General features: G+C 38.9%; 1 protein-coding gene across 9 annotated transcripts in view; it reads left to right on the forward strand.

Moving 5' to 3' along the window:
- LOC127569753 (sorbin and SH3 domain-containing protein 1-like) overlaps positions 1–23,279 on the forward strand; it is a 76,628-nt gene that overhangs the window by 14,997 nt on the left and 38,352 nt on the right. For all 9 annotated transcript variants that reach the window (XM_052014602.1, XM_052014603.1, XM_052014608.1 and 6 more), the window contains 6 exons: positions 3,277–3,565; positions 4,080–4,246; positions 11,861–11,933; positions 16,261–16,672; positions 18,514–18,628; positions 20,319–20,368. In XM_052014602.1, coding sequence (XP_051870562.1) covers positions 3,277–3,565; positions 4,080–4,246; positions 11,861–11,933; positions 16,261–16,672; positions 18,514–18,628; positions 20,319–20,368 — 1,106 coding nt within the window. The remainder of the gene's footprint in view (positions 1–3,276; positions 3,566–4,079; positions 4,247–11,860; positions 11,934–16,260; positions 16,673–18,513; positions 18,629–20,318; positions 20,369–23,279) is intronic.

Here is a 23,279-nt window from a genome sequence, read left to right on the forward strand (position 1 = left end):
GATTCAGATACCAGAACCAGGAAGTTAAATATTAGGCTTTAAGAGACAACGTACCAGCAAAAACAGAGCTAATGCATGAGAATGTTATGAGAATCCATGAATTTACATGGAGTAGCTTAGGTGTTTTGCTGTTTTAGCAGGAGTAAACATAGAACAGTACAGGCCTTTGGCCCACAATGTTATGCCAAACTATATGAACACCTCCTCCATGATCAATCTAACCCTTCCCTCCTGCACAGCCCCTATTCCTCAATTTTTCTTACTTCCATGTGCCTATCTAAGAGCCTTTTAAAGGTCCCTATTGTATCAACCTCGACAACCACCCCCAGCAGCGTGTTCCAGGCATCTACCACTCTGTGTAAAGAACCTACCTCTGACATCTCCCCTGAACTTTCCTCCTTTGACCTTAAACAGATGTCCTCTGGTATTGGCTATTGCCACCCTGGGAAAAGCTGTTGGCTATCCACTCTATCTACGCCCCTCATAATCATCCTGAATTCCTCCAAAGAGAAAAGCCCTAACTCGCTCAACCTTTCCTCATAAGACATGTTCTCTAATCCAGGCAGCATCGTGGTAAAACTCCTCTGCACCCTCTCTGAAGCCTCCATATCCTTCCTATAGTGTGGTGACCAGAACTGAACACAGTACACTAAGTGTGGTCCAATCAGAGTTTTATAGAGCTGCAACATTACCTTGTGGCTCTTGAACTCAATACCCCAACTAATGAAGGCCCACACACCATTACGCCTTCTTAACCACCCTATCAACCTGTGTGCCAACTTTGAGGGATCTATGGACTTGGAACCCAAGATCTCCCTGTTCCTCCACACTGCTAAGAATCCTGCCATTAACCTTGTTCTCCGCCTTCATGATTGTTCTTCCAAAGTGTATTACTTCACACTTTTCCAGATTGACCTCCATCTGCCACTTCTCCGCACAACTCTGCATCCTGTCTATATCCTGTTGTAACCTACGACAACCTTCTACCTATCCACAACCCCTCCAACCTTCGTGTCATCTGCAGACTTACTAACCCATCCCTCCACTTCCTCATCCAAGTCATTTATAAAAATCACTAAGAGTAGGGGGTCCCAGAACAGATCCCTGTGGAATACCACTAGTCACCAACCTCCAGGTAGAATATTCTCCATCTACTTCCACCCTCTGCCTTCTGTGGGCAAGCTAATTCTGAATCCATGCAGCCAAGTCTCCATGGATCCCAGGCCTCATGACTTTCTGGATGAGCCTACCGTGGGGAACCTTGTCAAACGCTTTATTAAAGTCCATATACACCACGTCTATTTGCTTTGTCACCTCCTCGAAAAACTCAATTAGGCTCATGAGGCACGACCTACCCCTCACAAAGCTATGCTGACTATCCCTAATAAGACTATGCTTCTCCAAAAGCTCATAAATCCTGTCCCTAAGAATTGTCTCCAATAGCTTGCCTGCCACTGACGTAAGACTCACTGGTCTATAATTCCCAGGATTATCTCTATTACCTTTCTTGAACAAGGGACCAAACATTAGCCATCCTCCAATCCTCTTGGTACCACTGCTGTGGCCAGGGAGGATACAAATATCATCATCAACGCCCCAGCAATCTCTTCCCTTGCCTCCCGTAGTAACCTGGGGTATATCCCGTCCAGTCCCGGAGACTTATCTATCTTAATGTTTTTCAGAAGCTCCAATACTACCTCTTTCTTAATCTCAACACGCTCCAGCATAATTAGGCTGTTCTTCACTGACCTCACATTCGTCAAAGGTGAAAGCTGCTGTGTTCATCTCTGGTGAACACTGAAGCAAAGTATTCATTGAGGACCTCTCCTACCTCCTCCACCTCCAAGCACATTTCCCCCTTATTTCTCGAGCAGTCTTACCCTCACTCTAGTCATCCTCCTGTTCCTCATGTATGTATAGAATGCCTTGGGGTTTTCCTTAATTCTACTCAACAAGGCCTTCTAATGTCCCATCTGGCTCTCTTAAGTCCCCCATTAAGCTCCTTCCTGGCTACCTTATATTTTCCAAGAGCCCTGTCTTATTTTTGCTTCCTAAAGCTTAAGTATGCTTCCTTCTTCCTCTTGACTAAGTATTTCACCTCTCTTGTCAACCATGGTTCCCTCACCCTACCATCTTTTCCCTGTCTCAGTGGCACAAACCTATCCAGAACCCCATGCAAGGGTTCCCTAAACAGCTTCCACATTTCTTCAGTGCATTTCCCTGAGAACATCTGTTCCCAATTTACACTCCCAAGATCCTGCTGATACCAATCATAATTAGCCCTCCCCAATTAAAAACTTTCCCATATCATCTGCTTCTATCTCTGTCCATGGCTGCATTGGAGGCAATGTTTTTATACTGTTATTATTGTTCATTAGTGTGAATCTGTGTAATTCTACCTTTCATTCTGTACTTTTTCACATCTGCTAATTTAAACTGATCAATTAATCTACATAGGCATGGCCCAATTAAGAGCCACATTAGCTGTTCGCTCACTTTGGCAAATAAAATAAAGGAGCGTCCCTCCAGGGATTAGCTTCAATGCAAAAGATCAATGGAGTTCATCTAATGCTGGCATGTATAATAATAATACTATTTTTGTCCAATTACTAAAACATCATCTACTCACAGCCTTTTCCCTTCCATGCCATCACAACCATTTGGTCAGATAGCAGCTTCACTGTGGACCACACAGTTAGTGATACTTTACACAAATAATTTGGATTTTTATATCATCCTTAATAGAGTAAAAACATCTAAAGCACATTACAGAGGCATAAGGAAAATAGACAAAGAGCTGACTATCTGTAAGAGCATGGGTCTTACATATAGTCATTGAAGCTGAGAAAATATTTCATCCATAATCAAGAAGTCACTGGCTACATTTAAAATTTTCTCCAGCAGTTTTCCACCATAGTTTGTTCTATAGTAACTTTGATTACACATTCTTACTTTGTAGTCAATAAATCTTTCAACTTCAGGATCAACATCAAGGCATGGGATCAATTCTGAATCCAGCTATTTCCAATTCTATTTATTCTCAAATGTCAATATTCTGATTTAAGACTACTGGTTTAGCCTTTATACACAGATGATATGTTTTCCTATGGAGCATTTGTCGGAGCCATGGATTGCTTATAAGTTTATAAATTAGTAGTAATACAGCTTGTGGATTTGCTTTCCTGGGTTTTATTAACTATTTCATGCTGGGTTGCTTTTTTTAAATTCATTATTGCACCGTGTAAATTATTTGAATTCTTTTTTTGTCAATTCTAGCATTCAGATCTAAATGTGAAGGATGACATTACAAGAGCAAAAGATATCCTCTCTTCAGATTTGCCAAACCAAGAAGCACCTTTAATGGGATCTCAGTCAAATGTCTCACATGCCAATGAAGCAGCTAAACTGTCCAAGACCCTCAATCCTAATCACAGTGTCCCACATGGAATAGGAATAGAAAATCAGAAATCTTCTTCCACCAGCATGTGTAAAGACCAGAGCAATGCAAGAATGGATAACTTCGCACCTTCAGATGATCCAAGGGAGCATTCTGATACTGAAACTGGTAAATCCAGATAATGATTTAAAAATTCAGATGTGTGATATAGTAGTACAAAACCTGATCCCACAGAGTGTTCAATATTTCTCACAATGATTTCTCTGAATAACTGAGAAGGCAGTAATCAAAGACCATGGTGTCCTATTCACTAAGAGGTTGCATTAATAATTCCAGCATGACACTAGGCAACTTGTAGTTCATGTAATGCAGAATCCATTGGGAATAGAAGATTAAAATTGAAAATATCTACTTAAAGACCTATTTCTCTTGATTTCTCTTTAAATCAATGGATATATTCTTGGCAAAATGCACTAATTTTTACTGAGCAGAGAGAGAGAGATCCAAGGACCTTATACAGTATATGATTTACTTCTCCAGAAAACTGAATTACTTTAATTAAAAATAAAACTGTGCCAGTAGCTGACTCAAATACAAGTGCTTGCTACTAAATGTTCTTCACCTGTGTCAGAAGTGAGTAATCATAATTTCTAATGATTGCTGGAATGTTTTACTTTTCAAGACCTCGAGGATAAAGAAGTCAATTCATCGGATTCAGAAATGGACTTCGATCCAGTGTATAAAGCCAGACTGCAATCTGCTAGTCAAAAGATGAACACTGCCATTGTATTGTCTGCTACTTCTGCGATGACTTCAGAAAAGAGATTCTCACCTTTAATGACAAAAAAAGTAAGAATTGCATACGTTTATTAGAAGTTTTATTTAAGGAGGTAATAGCAAAGCACTGATATTCAGTTAGCCTGTAACCTTACCGTGCTCAAAGGAAAAAGAATATACATGGTGGATGTGTTGACATGTGATGAGAATGAATGGATGAATGATTTGGAACTGCCTGACCTACAGAATATTTCTGTCATTTTTTACTTTTATTTCAGTTAAATGTCCATCTTTGACAACCAACAGCAAGCCATAGCCAAATCTCGTGTCTTATTTTTACACAATGTTGGCAACTCTAAACCTGAACAAACTCCAGAAAGGATTCAATATTTGTAGGAGGAAAGATGGCAATGCACCATTGCACTTGATTCTCTGTATGTATATTCTGCCAGACACTTAATATGCACACACCAGTGGTCTTACCAAAATGATGTCTGGCCTGATTCACTACAACAACGTGCAGCATTTCCAAAGTCTAAAGAAACTTTTGGTATCTGAGAAACAGACACTGAAATTCAGATTTTATTCCTAATATATTTTTCCTGAATTCCAGTGCCAAAAACTGCATGTAGAATTCCAGAACATTCTGTCAAAAACTCATACTATGTCCACTAGATCCCCAGCCTGCTCTTCTCCATTCATGTTGCAACACCAAACAATGTTACCTGTTGAGTTCAGTGTTTATTTCTCCAGCACAACACTGTTGACCAGAAGTTCTTCATTTAGCTGTGAGTTATTATGGAAGGCCCTGAAGTTGTGAAAAGCAATGTATAAGTGCAAGCTCTATCCCTTTTCTTTCTTTTTTGATCCTAACCAATGGGTAAGTAATCATTTTTTTATTTATGTTCAGTTCCGAAAATTCTGCATAAATTAGCTATGGCCAGCTTTAGGCAAGGCCTCAAGAAGCAAAAACCTACAAACTTGCAGTAGTTTATGCTAATTTTTGGAGTTATGTTTGCAAACAATATGCTCACAGACAAATTATCCAAAGCCACTTTTAAACAATCTTTTACCTACTTTGTCATTAAATTACTAGAAGAGCTAAGGACAATAGCTGCTTTCTATTCACAGGAGTGGTCTAAAGAGCACTAGGTGGCACCAAAACATCAATTTATCTTGGCTCATTTCTGACTTTTTTCACTAGAGTAAGGAAAGATAAGTGAATTCATATAAAAAAAGAACTTGCATTTACGAAGCACTACTTGAGGCCTCAGGTAATCCCAAATCCCTTTACAGCTAATGAGGTAAATGTGAAGTTTAGACACTCTTGAAATATAAGAATGTAATGGAAGCCCCTTTATCACTATTGGGACAAAATTCTACATCAACGAATGATCTGCTGGAGGAACTCAGCAGGTTGAGCTGCATCTGTGGGGGAAAGAAATTGTTGATATTTTGTGTTGAAACCCTGCATCAGGATTGAGAGAGGAGAGAGAAAACAGCCAGCATAAAGATGAGAGAGGGAGTAGTAAGACAGGGCCAGTAGGTGATTGGTGAACCAAGGAGGGTTGAAGGACGATGGATAGATGGATCCAGGTAGGGAAGAGGGAGGGGTCGAATTGGGACACAGAGGCAGGTGGAGGCAGTCAAGAAAAAAGGGAGATGGAGCCAGATGGGTGAGGGGTGGTGAATGTAGAGACAACTAGGAGGGTGATAAGTGGGAATCTGATACTTCAGGCAATATTGGTTCTTGAAGTATGATCGCATACTTAGTATAATGGTATACTTAGTATCCCATTATACTAAGTATAATTCTATATTTAGTATAATGGTGAAAGGATATAGCAATGCACAGTCCTTGTATACACATGTAAAACACATTTTCTGCTGCTAATGCCTGGAATATCTAGAATCTCCAGGGATCAGTTTTCTCTGGTATCAGGTAGGATTGGCAACCCTCTCAAACCGGGACATGGACCTTCTAGACCAGAGATCCTTGTGCTTTAAACCTAGTGTGGCAGGAAGCTCTCCTCACTTCACAAACTACACTGGCTCAAAGAAATCCTTGTCTATCCCTATCTTCATGAAGCGAACAATTAGTAAACAGGGAGCAGAAGTGTAAATGTGACTCTGAAGCCAAAGAGGGTCTTAAGAATTTTGGGGTAAGTGGGAGGGTTGGGGGTTGAGAAGGAGAATGGAGAATGTGGGCCATGAGAGAACATGATAGAGAATGAGGGTGAGAGAGAAAGAAAGAAATATGGTCAAAGGTGGGGATTAGTGCAACATCGATGACTAGAACTCTGGGAGAATGGGTATGCAATTGGCCAGAGAAACTAATGATTGGGGGATGCAAGAAAGGGGCTGCACCTTGAGCTTGGGGGAAATTAGTGGGAATATAGACCATGTCACCAAAAGACTGATTTCCCCATGCCTTTCTGTGATATTTTGGTTAGATTCAGTTCAGTCTGTGGCTTTTGGCTTTGGTGTGTACAATCCAGGTAACTACTAGAATGGTAGGGTGCTACAGCTATTAATATCAATCATATTTGTACTCTTAGTGAGATAATTTTACCATTCTGAGGAGAATCTTTACGGGACGCAATTATTATCAGTAATCGGCAATGGTTACAAAGGGCAGGGGTAAGTTTCTCTCACTTTCAGTTTCCCATCTTGTGAACCATTCTCTTTCCTGCTCTTCCATTTCTATTTTTTACTTCCTCGTGGAGTACCTTTGAACTTTCTGCATAGCAAGTGCTCTGTTAAACCAGTAGATAACATATGCAATTTCAGGGTCTTTTGTTAGATCGAGAGTGCTATGATATTTCAGGTATCATGTCACATGGTCAAATTTCTGCAAGTGCTTCCAATCAGACTTCACAACTCCAGTGAAAGTCAAAGTGAAACTCTTGTGAAACTGTAGTTAAAGAGACCCGAAGGATCAACCCTTTCTCAGTGTTGATGTAACTAACTCAGTCAGCGTGACGGTGTAGCCATTAAATAGCCCAGAGGAATAAGCTAAGTTTCTGGATCTGCTGTGTGCTGCAAATCATACTGAGGATTAGATCTGACTTACCTAAATAATTGATTTCCTTGAGTTCATGCATGGAAAATGACCAGTCATCGACTAGAGAGCCTCTGATACTCCATGTGAGTCAATGACTTCAGGAAAGGAAAATTGATAAAAAAAATCTGAGTATTTTCTTTTGAAAATTACTTGCTAAATTAACATAGCTTTCACTTTAACAGCCTGGATAATATGCCTAAACTTCAAATATAATTAATTGGCTTTGAAGCACTTTAGTAACAACAGCTTGCTTTAAAATAACACCTTTAATGTTATAAAACATTGTGAAGTACTTCACAGGAGTGTTGCTGAACAAGGTTCGACACTAAACCACTTCCAGAGATATTGGTTCTGATTCTGATGGTAAATTCCAATGCTTCTAAGCAGAGCAACTGGTATTTATCAAATTAAGTGGCAGCAGGTCCAGGAATTCTGTATATGCGTAGTCAAACACAGAAGTTCTGAACTTAGAGAATGAGTATGTTGTAATATATTGGATGTATTGATATGATTCCTTACTGGACTCTCCTTAGAGTGAGGTGTCAGAGGTCAACCTTGCTGAGATCATGCTGGGGAATTAGCTCTTGAATCCTGTGCCAGCTTATGCCTGGCACAGTATTTGCAACCTTATAGGTATTAATGGGAACTGCAGGAAAGGAAGGGAGATAAGTTCCTTTTTCTTTAATTGTTTGTTTGTTTAATGTTTTATTTACTTATGGTTAAAATGTTTTAGTCGTTTTTAATAATGTTTAAAATTTGCAAGTTATTTATTTCACTTTAATAGATTTTAGGAAAGGGAGTAAACTAAGCTTTCAGGATAGGTTTGGGGATGGACCTTCTGCAGTGCACTATTAGAGGCCCTACTGCAACTAGGGATTTTGTCTCTGGAATCCCAGTGCTTCTGGCCAGCAAAATAGGACCTCCTCATCCAGATCAGGCAAGGACCGACCCCAAGTAGCAATTGTGGTGACGTGCCAATGACATAAGATCTGACTCATTTGAGGCAGAAAGGTGGCCATTATGGAGCACCTTCAAGCTGCAGAGAGAAATAGAAAGAGGTAGAGATGTTTAGGGAGGGAATTCCGGAACTTAGGAACGAAACAGCTGGAGGCAGGACTGCCAGTGCTGGAGTGTTTAAACTTGGGGATATACAAGGTATCAGAATTGGAGGAACACAAAGTTCTCAGTAAGCTGTAGAGCTATTGATATCTACCATTAGAAAAGAGCGAAATCATGGATAGATTTGAAAATAAGAAAAGGATATTAAAATGAGGCCTTACAGGGTCGGACATGAGGACGTGAAAGATGCCATGTAAACGTCTATTTCTCAAAGACCCAACAAAGTGAGTTATGATAGTTTATGATTGTTGCAACCACAAGAAACCTATATGTCTGGTGCATGCACTGAATGGAGGCAAGAAGAAAGATTGCTTTATTAAAGGGTTCACATTGGTAATGACGAACATGGAGGAAAGGTAGAAAAAATATGCTTACCAGAAAAGGATTGAATAACAACAAAACATCCTGCATGCTTGGAATGATTTTATTTGCTATGAAGTTAACCTTATTATGTGTTCCTCACAACTACATATCTTAAATTTGATCCTTGAGAATTCTATAGCTAACATAATGTTCTAGATCTATCTGATAGCACATTGTTTTAGACTAATATGAAAACCTTCCACATAATGGACTGCTTAAGGTCAGCACATTACTGTGCAACATAACATAGTGTTCTAGGTCACTTGAGGGCTGCAACACTTAATTAATTTTAATGTTATCACATAGTTTAATGTAAAATTCAAAACCACTGTGGTATTTTGCAACATCAGTATACTAGTCTGGATCAATGTGATATCATCACAATATCACACTGTGTTTTATTAATTTATTTGATTTATATAGTACATACCAACAGTCAAAGTTCTTCTGAAGATTATTTTCTCTTTATAGAAGGGTTCTTACAGTTGAGCTGATCTGTTTGGTTGGAATAGACTATCAGTTTCTGCAGTTATGTTTCATTGATGAATACATTTATATTTCAGCTTCTTAAAAAGAAAGGCATGGCACACAGCTCAGCAGAGAAGGCCTACAGAATAAATACATTAACCATAATAAACACAGTGTTCAAATTATTGCAAATTACATTCGTACAACATACTGTAAGACCATAATATTCCCACAGTCTGTACATTTACAAATACTCAATAATATTTTTACCGCTAAAGTAGTGACAAAAATGTCAAGAAAATAGTGAAATGGGCAGATTGTGCTCTTTGAACAAGCCAGCATAAAGTCAATATACCAAATGGCCTCCTTCGATGCTAGAGTATTCTTTGATTCAGAAAGGCATACTTTTGGCAAATTTAAATGGATATTTTGCTAGTGAATAAAGGATGAAAAACTGTTTAGGGAGCTCAATGCACAGATTTCAATATTAGTGAGATAATATTTATGATGCTGAAGATAATGCCAGGAGTTCGGTTCCGTGTTGAATGGGATTCCAGGATTACTAACAGAATAATTCAGTCTAAGATTGCAGTTAAGGAAGGGAATATAGTACGTGGCAAAATGCAAGAGTATCAAATTCTTCAACACATGTTTTCACCCGTACCATTTTTTAGTGAAGCCACGAGGTTTCGATGTGCTATGCAGATGATGCCTCAAGCACGGCACCTGGTAGAATCATCAACTTGCAGACTTGGCCACCCAAACAGTACACTAGGCTTTTCCTCTGCAACCTCCCAAATAGGTCAGCAGAGTTGTGGAGAGAAGATTGCATGACAGAAGATGATAAGACAAAATGATTTTGGGATGGAGTAGGGAGATTGTTAGTGGGATTTGAGTGCACAAATAAACAGAACAGATCAGGAGATCAATGGGAAGCATGGAAGGAGATTGAGGGGATGGCCGACAACAGGTTTAGTGAGGGGCTTGGGTTGGAGATGGTCGGGGTCAGGGAGATCATGGTTAATCAGTGGATAAAAGAAAGGCGATAAGCAGTAGATACGGATGAATGGATGTCCTCTGTCTTGGTAACAAAAAATCCATGAGTTCTCACTTGTTGGAGGTGAAGGTCACAATTACAACATTTAAAAGACATTTAGATAGGTACATGGAAAGAAAAGGCTGAGAGGGTTATGAGCCAAATGCAGGCAAATGGGACTAGCCCAGAAAGATATCTTGGTCAGCATAAAGGAGTTGAGCTGAAGGGCCTGTTTCAGTGCTGTTTAACTCCTTGACTCTAAGATGGCGAAGAGAAGGGAAAAGGATTTATGGAATTATTTAGAAGCAAGATGTTATTTTTGCTCTCCAAGGTAATCCAAGACCCTGCATAAAAAATGGTGAAGGTGGCCAGATCAACAGTTATTTTAAAAAAAAGCTTGCCTATTTTTATTTAACATTTCGGAGACACTTGGAATCCTACTACTCCCCTTCTTAATAACAGCCACTGAAGGAACATTTTCAGAAGCATTTTTACACTGGAGTTGATCGGGGGGGGGGGGGGGGGGGGGAAAGAAGGGAGGGATGAAGTATATTTGTCCAAAACATACCTAACCTTTGCTGACTGTTCTGTGGTGAACTACCTATGAGACAATTTTCATCAGTTAGCTTGACTCCAACTTCTGCATCTGCAAATTGCTTCTGAATTTTCCAGGCATATGGGCTCCTGTACATGCACCTCAGAGTCCAACAGTGAGCAATGCACATATGAGCCCCACTTGAGTAAAAAATCAGTTTTAACCAATCTAAGCCACTTATTGAGAAGCAGTTTTTCATTATGAATGTATGGCCTTCTTCATTAAGTCCTAAGCTTGACCTTGCTCACCAGGGCCAAGGCTGTGGAGTCTGGTGTTGGACTCGGAGCCTTGGACATGGTCAGGTAACTCCTCTTTCAGTCACCTACTGATCCTTCACTGCTAGTCTCCTTTGAGTCGCTTAATATCTTATCCAATCCAATCATGATTCTGACTTCTTCCATGTCTTACACTAACATCCAAACACAACCCAGAGCTCCCAAGCTAATCACAACCACAACTACCAACTCCGCCCCCCCTCCCAAACACTGCTAATTATAACCTTCGCAAAGACCCAACCTGACTCTTGATGCCCTGGCCCTGATCCCCAACTCCCTTAGCTGTCTCCACCTCAACAGTTACTGTGGCAACCCATGACACATGACTATGCAGCAGTGGACAGTGGGGCCGCACAAAACATGAGTTGGTTGGCCACACATCCCCATCTTAACACACCATTCCTGGCCAAGAACAATTCCTAAGCCAAAGTATTTTCATTATTTTGTCCTGCTAAATGGAGTTGACTGGAAGAGAAATTTAACATTGAGTGGAGTAAACTGGATGTGACAAATGCAGAGCCTTTCTTGTGCTCTATTCTCTTTTACTATCAACCAGCTTTAGAATTTTTCAGTAGGTTACCTGATCTTCCTGACTAAATGATTAATAAATCCTTCAAATTCTTCACTTACTACATTGGTAAAGCATCACATATATGTGATAATCTCACAGACATCAACAGGGCACTAATAATAATTATTTAAGCATCATTTGTTACCACAGAAAATTACCAGATAAACTCTGATCAACCTTCACAATCCATTTCAGGTTCCAGCCAAAGATGGGCCAAAGACTTGGTACAATTCAATACTTAAAGATGATCACAGCATACCAAAGGCAGGTAAATAACATTTCATTCTCATCATGTTTACATAGAATTAATCTATGATGCAAATAAATTCCAATTTTCTGAGGCAGACTTGGAAAAAGTCTCATTTTAAAATGTAACGGTGTACTTGGTAATAAAGGGATGTTTATATCCTGTCACTGAACTTCTGGCTTCCCATTTATGTATTAAATAAATCACTCTTTCAGGATAATCATTCTTCTATTTTATTGGATTGTTTTTTATTTGAAAATAGCTTTTACGTTTAATGGGTGTATTAATGTAGATCTACAATACTGAGTGTACTATGCCAGCTGAAAAAATTATATAAAAGAACAAAATATTGTTTTTGTGCTCATTTGGAATGTGTAGTCATACTTTCCATTACTGATCTCGTTACAAAAAGTGATCCTTAAGAATCTAAACATTGCTTGCTAAAATCAGCGAGAGCAAGGCTAGAGAACCAACTCTAGCAGAACACTTCAATCTTGCCTTTGCATAATACAATAATTCTTCTTTTCCATTAGTTTTCCCTCCTCCCCAATTCTGGGCCTTGTACCCTCAAGGTTCCGAAGTTGATTTTCATCATGGATGTAGTTAGGAACATGTGAGTAATGGTAGGCAGTTTCCTTGAACCTTTCTGCCATTTGGTTGATCTACACCTCGATCTACTTGCATTCTTTCCCTGTCTGAAATTTAAAATTAGCAACATACTTAATATCAATTGCCATTTGCAGAAGAATGTTCAGGACTTCTACCATCCATGACATGTAGAATTGAGTCCTAACTTTATTCCTGACAAGTCCACCTTGAATAACTAAACTGTGTCCACTCAACCTATACCTCTGAAAGCTTCTCCTTGAAATATGCTCATTGAAATCTTTGATTAGCCATCCCTGAATCTTCTACATTCCAGCAAATATCATTCAAGTTTGTTATTGTCCCATTCAGTTTCTTCAAGGTCATAAAATGTCCTTCTGAAAGTGTACTGTTTGGAGTTGCTCACAGTTCACGAGGTGTACTGTAGTCAAGACTTGTGGTATGATGTTTTCCTGTCTCCGAAGTATAAAGGCTAGAGCTCGATTTGCCTTTATTTTCTGTATCTGACATTTTAATTGCCTATGTTTATGGGCTCCTAAATCTCTTTGGACCTCACTGCTTCTACGTTTTCATCATTCAGAAAGCACTCTGTTTCGTTCATTTTCAGTCCAATGTGAACAATGTCACATTTTCCTACATTGAAAGCTTTTTGCCATGTTTTTGCTGCCCATCCTTGTGTCATTTTAAATAACATCAACAGACAGTTCCCTGACTATTGCTTTAATCACTTCTTCAAAAGATTCAGTCAAGATTGTGTGCCCTACTTTTCACAAATCCATGCTGACTTTCTCTAATTAACCCAACATTTTCAGAATAACCAAGCACTCTATCCTTAATAGCAGACACAAGTAATTTCCTGCCAAAAGACATTAAGTTAAATGATAAATAGTTCCACGGTTTCCTCCCAGTTTTGTTTAAGTAGTTAAGGACATGCACCACTTTTCTATGTAAGGGAACAGTTCCAAAGTCAAGAGATACTTGGAGAATTATGGTACAGAACTTTTCAACATTCTCATCTACTTCCTTTCAAACTCTGGAATGATAACCGACTGATCCTGACAGTGAGACATTCCTCAGTATGTTATTTCATTTATTAATATTATTTTGCCTGCTATCAGCCAATGTAGCAGCTGGGCTTTATGGGTTATCTTTGAGCCTTTGGGCTAAGAGGAGGAAAAATTGGAAGTATCCCCAGTTCTGATTTCTATCAAAAAACTTATTACTGAGAGTAAAATCTTGGTCTGCTGTGATATTTCCCAAAACTGAATAACCAGTACTGTTTACTTTGTGAGCTTCACACAAGCACGGAATTTCATTGTACCCTGATGTATATAAGAATAAACTAATCTTATCTCACCAAATATTTGAGATTGTAAAATTAATACTCTCCTCCTTTAGTATGAACTTATTTTACTATTACTTCTTTGATTTTCCCCCATTCTTCTATCAGCCATGATTGATCAGTTTGGAAACATCAAGGTGTGGATGGCAGTCAAGGTTGGAATATGAGCTCTGATCTCTTATCTGAGAGGTCAGGTATTACAGTATCAATGCAGATTATTCTGTTCACATTTTAAGGAGGTTTGATTTGTCACAAACGATCGAGAGCAAACACTTTTATTATGACGATTAAATGGATCAGGGACCTGTTTCCATTCATAATGTACTTAATTTTTAACACTTTTATGGAAACTTCCATGATTACTTCAATTTAGTTACAGTTATCTTTTAGCACTGGCTGGGCATTTGCGACAGATCCATTCTTTAGTTCATGGTTTTATAAACAAGGTGCCTTTGAGTTCTTTTCCCTTTCTGGTGTCTCTAATTACATTTTAGCAAAGCTATACAAAGCCAGAAACTACATATGCAAAGAGGAAGTATCTTCACTATGTTGTTTGAAAATTGTTACCACAAAAAAGACAGCTACAATTTTCCATTTGATCTGGAAATTATTATTTAGGGTATAAAGGAACAGTTTTCATCTTGAGCTTGTTCAGAAAGATGTAATTGTTAAGTAATGTAAACCCAAAGCTGCAAGAAAGACATAGAACTATTCAGTATTACCGACTCACGAGGTCTGCTCAAAGAGGCAATTCAATCATGGTGTCTGGAACTGGTGTTGATTGAATGCGTCATGCTCAAGAGCCTGAGTGACAAAAAGATCATCTGGAGCATTTCCCAGCTCACCAGTTCTCTTTTGCCCTTGACATTTGGATGAAGGCTAGAAGCTTTAATCAAAAACACTCATTGTTTACAGTTGCCTGTTTGTATTTGAAAGTGTGGTCATGATTTTACCTGAGCTATTCAATCTGCTGAAGCCTTCTCTTGGTTCTGTTATTTCTTAATTAACCATATTTGTTTCTGAGATGTAATCTATCTGAGTAATGCATGTTTGTACATTAAAGCCTTCCGGAGGACAAGAGCTATCTCCTGCTATAGTTAGAGAGCTTATTGCTGGCACAGGTTTATTTTTCAGCCACATATGCTGTTGACTAGTTACATTGAATAGAAAATTCAAATTCCACTGCTTTCAAAGCCTAGGCTTGCTTATGAATGTAGTCCTTTATTCTCTGCACATAAAGTAATAATTGAGATGAAATATAGTATGCTACATGGGGGACCCATATGAGTTTTATCCTGGTCTGCAGGGGAAGGATTTTCATGCACACATGACATTAAGCAAGTACATGGCACTGCTCATAGGTCCTTGGTATGTTACTCATACTAACGAATGTATGATAATTTCAGGAATCTTCTGTGGAGCAGGAACTCTTAGATAGGGACCTATGCTGGAATTAGCATGGCAGCTTCAGAAGGACGAAGGTTAATATTGCCAGATCCGACATTAGAGCAGATACCCAGCTTCTCCAACACTGAACTGGATATTATGGCTGCGGGACCACCTGAGACATGATTGAACCAGTCTTGCCAGCCCCCAAATAAAAGTAGGCTCAAGCTATAAAATGCTAAAAAAAATCTGGACTATTGATGCATTGAGGCTGACTACATTTTTGTCTTACACAGTAACTTCTCCAATAATTTTAGAATAAAATTGGACCCTCTAGGAATGCCTGTGTGAACCTGTTCTTTCTGTTCTGTCCTGTTTTCCCAGTTGAAGTTTGTTCATTTATTTAATTTTGCATCAGTAGCAACAAACTTTCATTATATGTCAGCTGGCGTCACAGTTGCATGCCTGTGGTCTCTGAGCAATGCCATGTCACTTCCACTGAAGTCATATTCATGACAGATTACATGCCATGCACACAAGAAAGTGCTGATCATATTTCATGATCAATTTTATGCTTCGGTTCAACCATGCAGTGTGTAAAAAAAATCAAATGCAATGCCACTGAAATTCTAAGCCAATACCCATGAAGATCCTGTATTTATCATCACACACAGGTTTTATGATTTGTTTCAAGGTGAACTTATCGCACATAGGAATTTACAAATTAGCATAAATAAGTAGGCCACCCTGCCGCTTATGCTTACTTTGATTCTGTATAAGATAATGGCTGACCTGATAGTAACTTAAGCTCTGCTTTTCCATCTACCCACGTTTAAAAATGTAGGAAATGAAACAAGATTTTATTCAAAGAAGACTGTTTTTGTTATTAGAAATAATTTATTTGACAATTGTTTGTAGTTTCCATATTTAATATTTTTGACTGGGATGAAGAAATATTTGGAGATTTTACAACATCATGAGGCAGTTTACTAAATTGCTTTTCCTGTTTTATAGATAATTATGGATTGTCTTCTAATATCGATGCGAAAAACATCAAGTGGGAGTCTAATCCAAAAAAACAGCCATCTTCCAGCTCTGCCACGGTTAATATGTCAAGATTGCAATTAACAGAACCAGTATCCTACAATCCAACAACAGAAGACAACTACACAATAAAATGGCCATATTTGTTCAAACCACATCAGAATTCTGATAATGAAAAGCAAAACGGTAGCGCTCAATCACAGTATCCAGAGCCTAAAACAGATCGAAGTGGTTCCAACCCCTTATCAGCCAATCCTTGTGATAGCCAAATCTACACCTCTTCTGGTGATTGTCAGCATACAAGGCCTATGGAAATATTGTCAAATTCACTGTCAGCAAAAGAATTTCATTCACATTTTTCTACCACAGCCAATCCAGAAGAGTAAGTTTTACATACTCTTGTATTTAATAACTCATTAGATAAGAGGGCCTTAGATATTAGAAACTGGTTGGGCTATTTCAAAGAATCAAGTAAAAAAAGAGATACAAATTCCCATCACTATTTTACATAACTCTAAGTTTTGCACCATAATAGTGTGTTAGGGGAGATGGGGTGATGACATTTGTTGCTGAGGCCAAGGCTGCAAAGAGAGAAAGATTATAATAAATTATACCTGGAGTCTCAAACCAAACAGTTACTGGGGAATGGTTCCAGGAGTTTGAAGTAGTTGTGCTCTATTTCTGTAGGGAAATTTTGTGGGGAAGAAGTTTGTCGATTGATTAAGCTGCTTGTCTGTTTGTTTCCTACATATCCTGTTATCCATTCATATAGATCCTTCTGTTTCTTTGGTGGAGAACAAATATATTCAGTCAATGCTTTTGACCCATTTAATTAAGAGTGTTTTCGCCATTCTTGGGAAAATATTTGGAGATTGCTTGCCAACAAAGCTGAAGTACCCCCTTGTCAGCTCTTTTATCCTACAGAACATAATTAAGAAATAATGTTAATTGATCTTAACCTTTGCACTTCCTGGTTCAGCAATTCACCTGAACATTCAGACCTGGTGTGCTGATGTTTTATCCTTCCCAAAATTTTTTCTTGTATAAATGTATCCAAGTTTGGATTGCAGCACTAAGAGTCATTTCTTCTTTGTCAAATTCAAGTGTCAGCAAACTTCTGGTTATTGAGCAGTAGGCCTCTTCGTAGATGGGAGATCTGATACTGAACATAATTTCAACTGCTGTACATGCTGTATTATGTAAAGAACTGGCTTTGCCAGATTTTGAAAAAGTAAATAGTCAGGGGTGGGGCAGAGCAAGACCTTTCCTGCACTGCTAAATGTTGGAGTAAAACAGTTTGGTTTGGATATGCTTGATATTTCTTCATAAATTTAAAGTTACCAGAAATTATAATTGCAAATGCACAGAGGTTTTAGTGGATTTAAAATATTTCATTTTTTTTGCCAGTGAATACTCTGCCATGCACAATGTTTATCACTTTTAAGAATGTTTTCTTAAAAAGAATTTCTTTGAACAAAGTACAGATTGTGCTATCAATGACTAGATTTAGTTTGCTTCAGTCTGAGTAGGAGGGTCTGGATTTTCTGCCTAACTGGCTTGAGTAATGCTTTTCAAAGGAGCAGCACTGTTGAGAAAATTGATGCCTGGTGAATGGGGAAGAAAAGAAGGGAAAAAGCTTGAAATTCGTACAGGTGTAAGAGTCAGAAAAGATTATGGGTTAGATGCTCTAAGACACCTAATAAAACTCATTAAAATGGGGTTATGTGTTGGTTTATAGAATAAGGACTCCAGCAGCAAGCTATTATGCATGATATGTCAGTGCCAAGTCCGCTTATAATTGGTGGGATTGGGCTTGTTTTTTCAAATTGATTTTAAACCTTTGAGCTCTGGCTATCTAGATTTGTTTTAACTAGAAGTTGCTTATTTGGGCTCTTCTGTAACAACTGAGCGGGTGTGGACTACAGAACAGCACTGTTTCAGTCAATCAGTCTGCTGTCCATTTGGAACAGTTGGATTTGTAAATGGGATGGAGCTTCCAGCTTTGTTGAGCATCTCTCATGACTTCTTCCTTGATTTTAATCAAGAATGGCAGCACGTTTTATGGTAAATCATTGGCATGAACTCACACTGAGTTGGGAGCTGGAGGCTCAACAGGATGCTGTCTTAAAGAGTATTTGAATTACAAAAGTGAAAAATGCATTTCAGAATTGATAATGCAAACTGAGAAACTAGCAATAATTGTATTGGAATATTTTTCATCAGGAACAACTGGTCACCTGCAAATGGCAAAATTGATACCTCCAGCTATCATGTTGAACCAGGGAATGCATTTGTCTATGAGCCTGGAAAGTCAGCTGTTTCAGATTATGGCCTCCAAGTAAGAGAAGATTTCTTTATTAGTCACATGTACATTGAAACACACAGTGAAATGCATCTTTTTATGTAGAATGTTCCAGGGGCAGCCCGCAAGTGTCGCCATGCTTCCGGCGTCAACATAGCATGGCCGCAACTTCCTAACCCATATGTCTTTGGAATGTGGGAGGAAACCCACGCAGATACGGGGAGAACGTACAAACTCCTTACAGACAGCAGCTGGAATTGAACCCGGGTCGCTGGTGCTGTAAAGCATTATGCTAACCGCTGCACTACCAGTGCTGTGACATTAATGTGCATAAACACCTAGCTGCTATGAAGCAGAAAACTATAAAGATTAAAATAGATACTTGGGAGAAATCCCAAGATAACCTAAGAGGTTAATATAAAAATGTTGGATACATGGAAACAAATACAAAGATAAAGTGTGCTAAAGCGTATTTGAAAGTGAGCAAAAGAACAAATAGAGTGCTTTTTTTGATTGCTCAGAGAATCAATTTATTTTCATTGCAAAATATTGCTTGGAAACTTTCAACTACATAAGGATGCTGGTTAAAATCTTGTATCTGAAGTTTTAATGCAGAAGACAGCCTAAATATTAGGGTGCCTCTGAGAAGAAGGGTGAAGACACCAGAGAAAATTAGTGAGACAAAGCAAAAATACTTGTCATATATTAATGCATATTTTTAATATACCAAAGCAGATAAGTTATTGAGCTCCAATACATTGGGTGGTCAATTTTACCTGGGTGAAATCAGTGTTAATAAATCTCAAAATAGGAATGCCAATTTACCTCTCTTTCAACACTATCAGTCTGCCTACAGTCATTTTTGCAGTACAAATGCAGGGAGCCAAAATGCCTGCCTGCTTCTGGAGGTGTGCCACTCAGAATATGCACAAATATACATAAGATCCAGTTCTCTGTCAGACTTGGTCAGAGTGTATGATATACTTTCTTCTACTCCTTCCGTGTTTGCAGCAAATTGCATATATTTATTGCATTTTGCATTTTGCTGTTCTCAGGCATACATTGGAATAACACATAGATGTCCATTTCAATCAACTTAAAATGCCAAAAATGATAAATCAGTGTTAAATATTGGGGTTAATTGCTGGACTATATTACTAGTTCACAAATGACTTATATTTATGCCAGTTTTCTCTTCCTGCACTGTCTCCAGAAGGAGGTTAATCATGCCGGAATATAGTTCTACAGATACTGGCAACTCTCCATTACTTTGCCTATTCATTGTGCCTAAACTCAAAGACATGGTATGAGCAGATTATTCAAACCTGTAAGCATTAGATCTAACCCTGGCACAAACTCTATCTAACATGTATATCCAAGTAAACACACTTTCCAATGACGAACTGAAATGAGTCACCCACCACAGGAACAGAGAAAAAACTGAAAGGTTGACTCAATCCCTTCTTTGCTCAGACCTGCCAGTATCCAGGAGCAGTAGGGATGAAATATGCAAAAAACAGAACCTACTCATTATATATACAATGCGCAATGTTTTTGGTAAAGGCTGATACCAATACTTTCAGAAACTGGGCCTGCTTCAAAACTCTCACTGTTAGTTTAAGTGAATTTAAAATGTCACTTTATTGAAGAATGCTATGATTTTTAAAGGTGTAAAGTGCATCAGGAATCAATATTGTCATTAACTTGGTACTTTTTATGGTTTCAGAAATCTAGACAAAATAGAACATCAGGGGATACATTTCTATATAAGACTCGGTATGTATTTGTTCAATCATTTATAGACATGTGGCCAACACATTGCATTTCACAATATACAGTCACCTTCCCAGTTCTGAGACTGAGTACCCAACCACATATCCTCTTCATCTGAAAGACCTCCTTCTACTTCTGCACATTACTCATCTCTGCCCTATCTCAGCCCTTTTCAAGTGGAATTCTTTCAAGCCTTAATCGCCAATAGACACAAGTATTCAAATACTTTCCAGGCTGACTATCCACCCTTTCTGTAAATTTTGGCTCATCTAAATATTGCAGATAATATCCAAATAATGCTCATTTAATACGCCTGCACATGCATCATCTAGCAATTTAAAGGCTTGTAACTCAAGGGCAGTGTAAACACTGTAGAACACGCAATAATTTCCTTGGACTGCATCTGCTTGAAAAATGTACAGCATAATTTTGGATAAGAACCCCATTGGGCCCGTGTTAACTTGACTATGTTGCAACATACTATATCTGGTTTGTAGGATCCAAATGGGTCCAGGACTTTGCCTCCATCAGTAGCTTTAAATACATTCCAATCATTAATCATCCTTTGAGTGAAAATTTCCTGAAATTCTGAAGTTACCTTTCATTAATTTCACTCTATGTCCATTTGTTCCAGATCCACAATAGAATTTCAAATAATGTTACCTTTTTACCTTGTCCATATAGCTGCAAGATCTACTCAAGCCATTCTTTTCCTGTGTCTCATAATGTTCCTCATATGTCAGATCCATAACACATGATCCTTGATATTAACATCCATCCAATAGGAGGAAGAGCATTGGGGTGGAGGATTGAAATACTAGGATTATGTAACTTGATCCCATTCTTGTCCACAATCACAGTTATAGAGGCAATTCAAGAATCAAACTAAGCTCTTCCCATTTCACAAGGGGGATACACTGCACATAAAAGTCACTTCCTTTGATATGATTGTTACTTACAACCTCACCACTAGGGAGATCCATGCTGACTGCTGGCTGGCACCCAATAATGGAGGAAGGAGCTGACAGGTCAGATGAGTTTTACAACTTACCCCGTTTTTAAGCTTCACAGAAGCCAGGAGAAGAAGGTTTGGCCCCTCATCTAACTCCCTTGATTTCAGGAGGAAGCCTTTGGTCTATGCAGCCCGAATGATTACCTGATCCCTCAGGATCCTCATTTCACTTTCCAAATGGTAGTGGCCATGTCACAGATTTTGTCCCCATGCTCTATGAGTCCCTGCTCCTGTCAATTAAGTCCCTAATCTCTCCAGTTTAATTCTGAATTCCAATTGGATCCCATGCCTTGATTCATTACCCTCACCCCATTCCCTGATCATAGCAAAAACCTGTTCGGGCTAATCCCCCACTACCCCAACTTGGAGCCATATTTTTGCAATACTCCCTCCATGATCATCCTTTCCACTTCTCAGCCTCCCCCACTTTCTTCCAATTTATGATCTGGTGCCTTCCCTTCACCTTTCACCCCTGCCCCATCTTACAACTAGCTTGATACCATTCCCATGTATAATAGGTTGTACCTGCTGTTAGAGAACTTACAATAATTTATTATGCCTTCCTATTCCTGTACTTGCTGGGATCCTGCTACGTGAATCTTCCACACCCTTCTTGTTTTCCCATTAGTCCTACAGTGTTCTCATCTCCAGTGCAAGAATGTCTACTTTGTGTCTCACAAGGGTGGAGTATGTGAACTGTGATCAGACAAGAACAGTGTGTAGATTGATCATGATTGCTTCTGACTTCTGTCCAATTGTTTTGTTTATGTAATTCAACATTCTGTTCACTTTTTTGATTGATGTTCTGCAATCTTTTCAATATATTTAGCATGAAGTCTCAAAAGATTTCTTTCTACTTCATCCTTGTCTATTTTAATTTGCATTATGTTTCTAAGGCTAGGTCACTGAGCCCTGAGGCACCCATCTCAGTAATTTCACATGTAACCTGCTGACCTAACTTCTATAACTTGTTGCTTTCTTCCCTTCAGTCACTTTCTTATTCATTCCCAGATTTTATTTTGGTACCTAAAGCTTTGAATTTGACTAGGTGGGCCCTGTCATTTATGGGGAAAAGGGAAAGAGCCCGTCAGTGATCTGAAACCTCAGAAATGCCAAGAAAGAAGAATCTCATTTTAATTCTTTTCATCTGTTTTTTGCCCAAAATCTGGCTGATTAAAGATCAGCTGGATCTCAGTAGGAAAAGTCATAGGATGGCCGTACCATTGAGACAGTTGAGGTTTCTATGGGGAGTCAGAGGGAATGCTGAAAGCGCAGAGTTAAGAAAGATGTGAGGGGGAGATGGTTCCTGTGGAGATTGTCGGAGGGTAGATATTTCAGAGATGATAAGTTATGGGAATAAGGGTTGCAGAGGGAGTAGGCGGGGGGTGAGGTGGTCTAGAGATTGCAGGGAGAGAGGAGAGATCACAGATGGCTTTCCTGAATGATAGGGCAAAGATGTGAGCTCCTCCTGATCTACACATCACTGGAAATGTACTGAGCAGCTGGATCTGGCAGGTCCCCTCAGCCTCCAGGTTTTCTGAGCCTTGAGCAATTTGACCCACATCCAATAAATTCAAATGGCTGCCAAAATCTTATTGAAAGGGGCCTACTTAACATGGTTAAATTTCTCACTAAAGGGAATTATGTGGATGTCCCAAACCTGCCATGGTTAAACCAAGAGTTGGTTTATTTATGGGAAAATTGGGATTGGACTTTATACTTTTTACTATTTAACCGTCCCCCTTCTCCCATTCAGCTTTTTGTATCCATTGTATTGGGAAACCAGGAACAGATGGGGAGACAGAATTGCTTTTAATGAAAGACATTGCAAAATGTCTTTCAAAATTGCAGTTACAAAATCATAGAGCTCAGATTCCCAGGAAGTTGAAGAGATTGGTTAGG

The sequence above is a fragment of the Pristis pectinata genome, chromosome 4 (assembly GCF_009764475.1).
Source record: "Pristis pectinata isolate sPriPec2 chromosome 4, sPriPec2.1.pri, whole genome shotgun sequence".
NCBI classification, from domain to species: Eukaryota; Metazoa; Chordata; class Chondrichthyes; order Rhinopristiformes; family Pristidae; genus Pristis; species Pristis pectinata.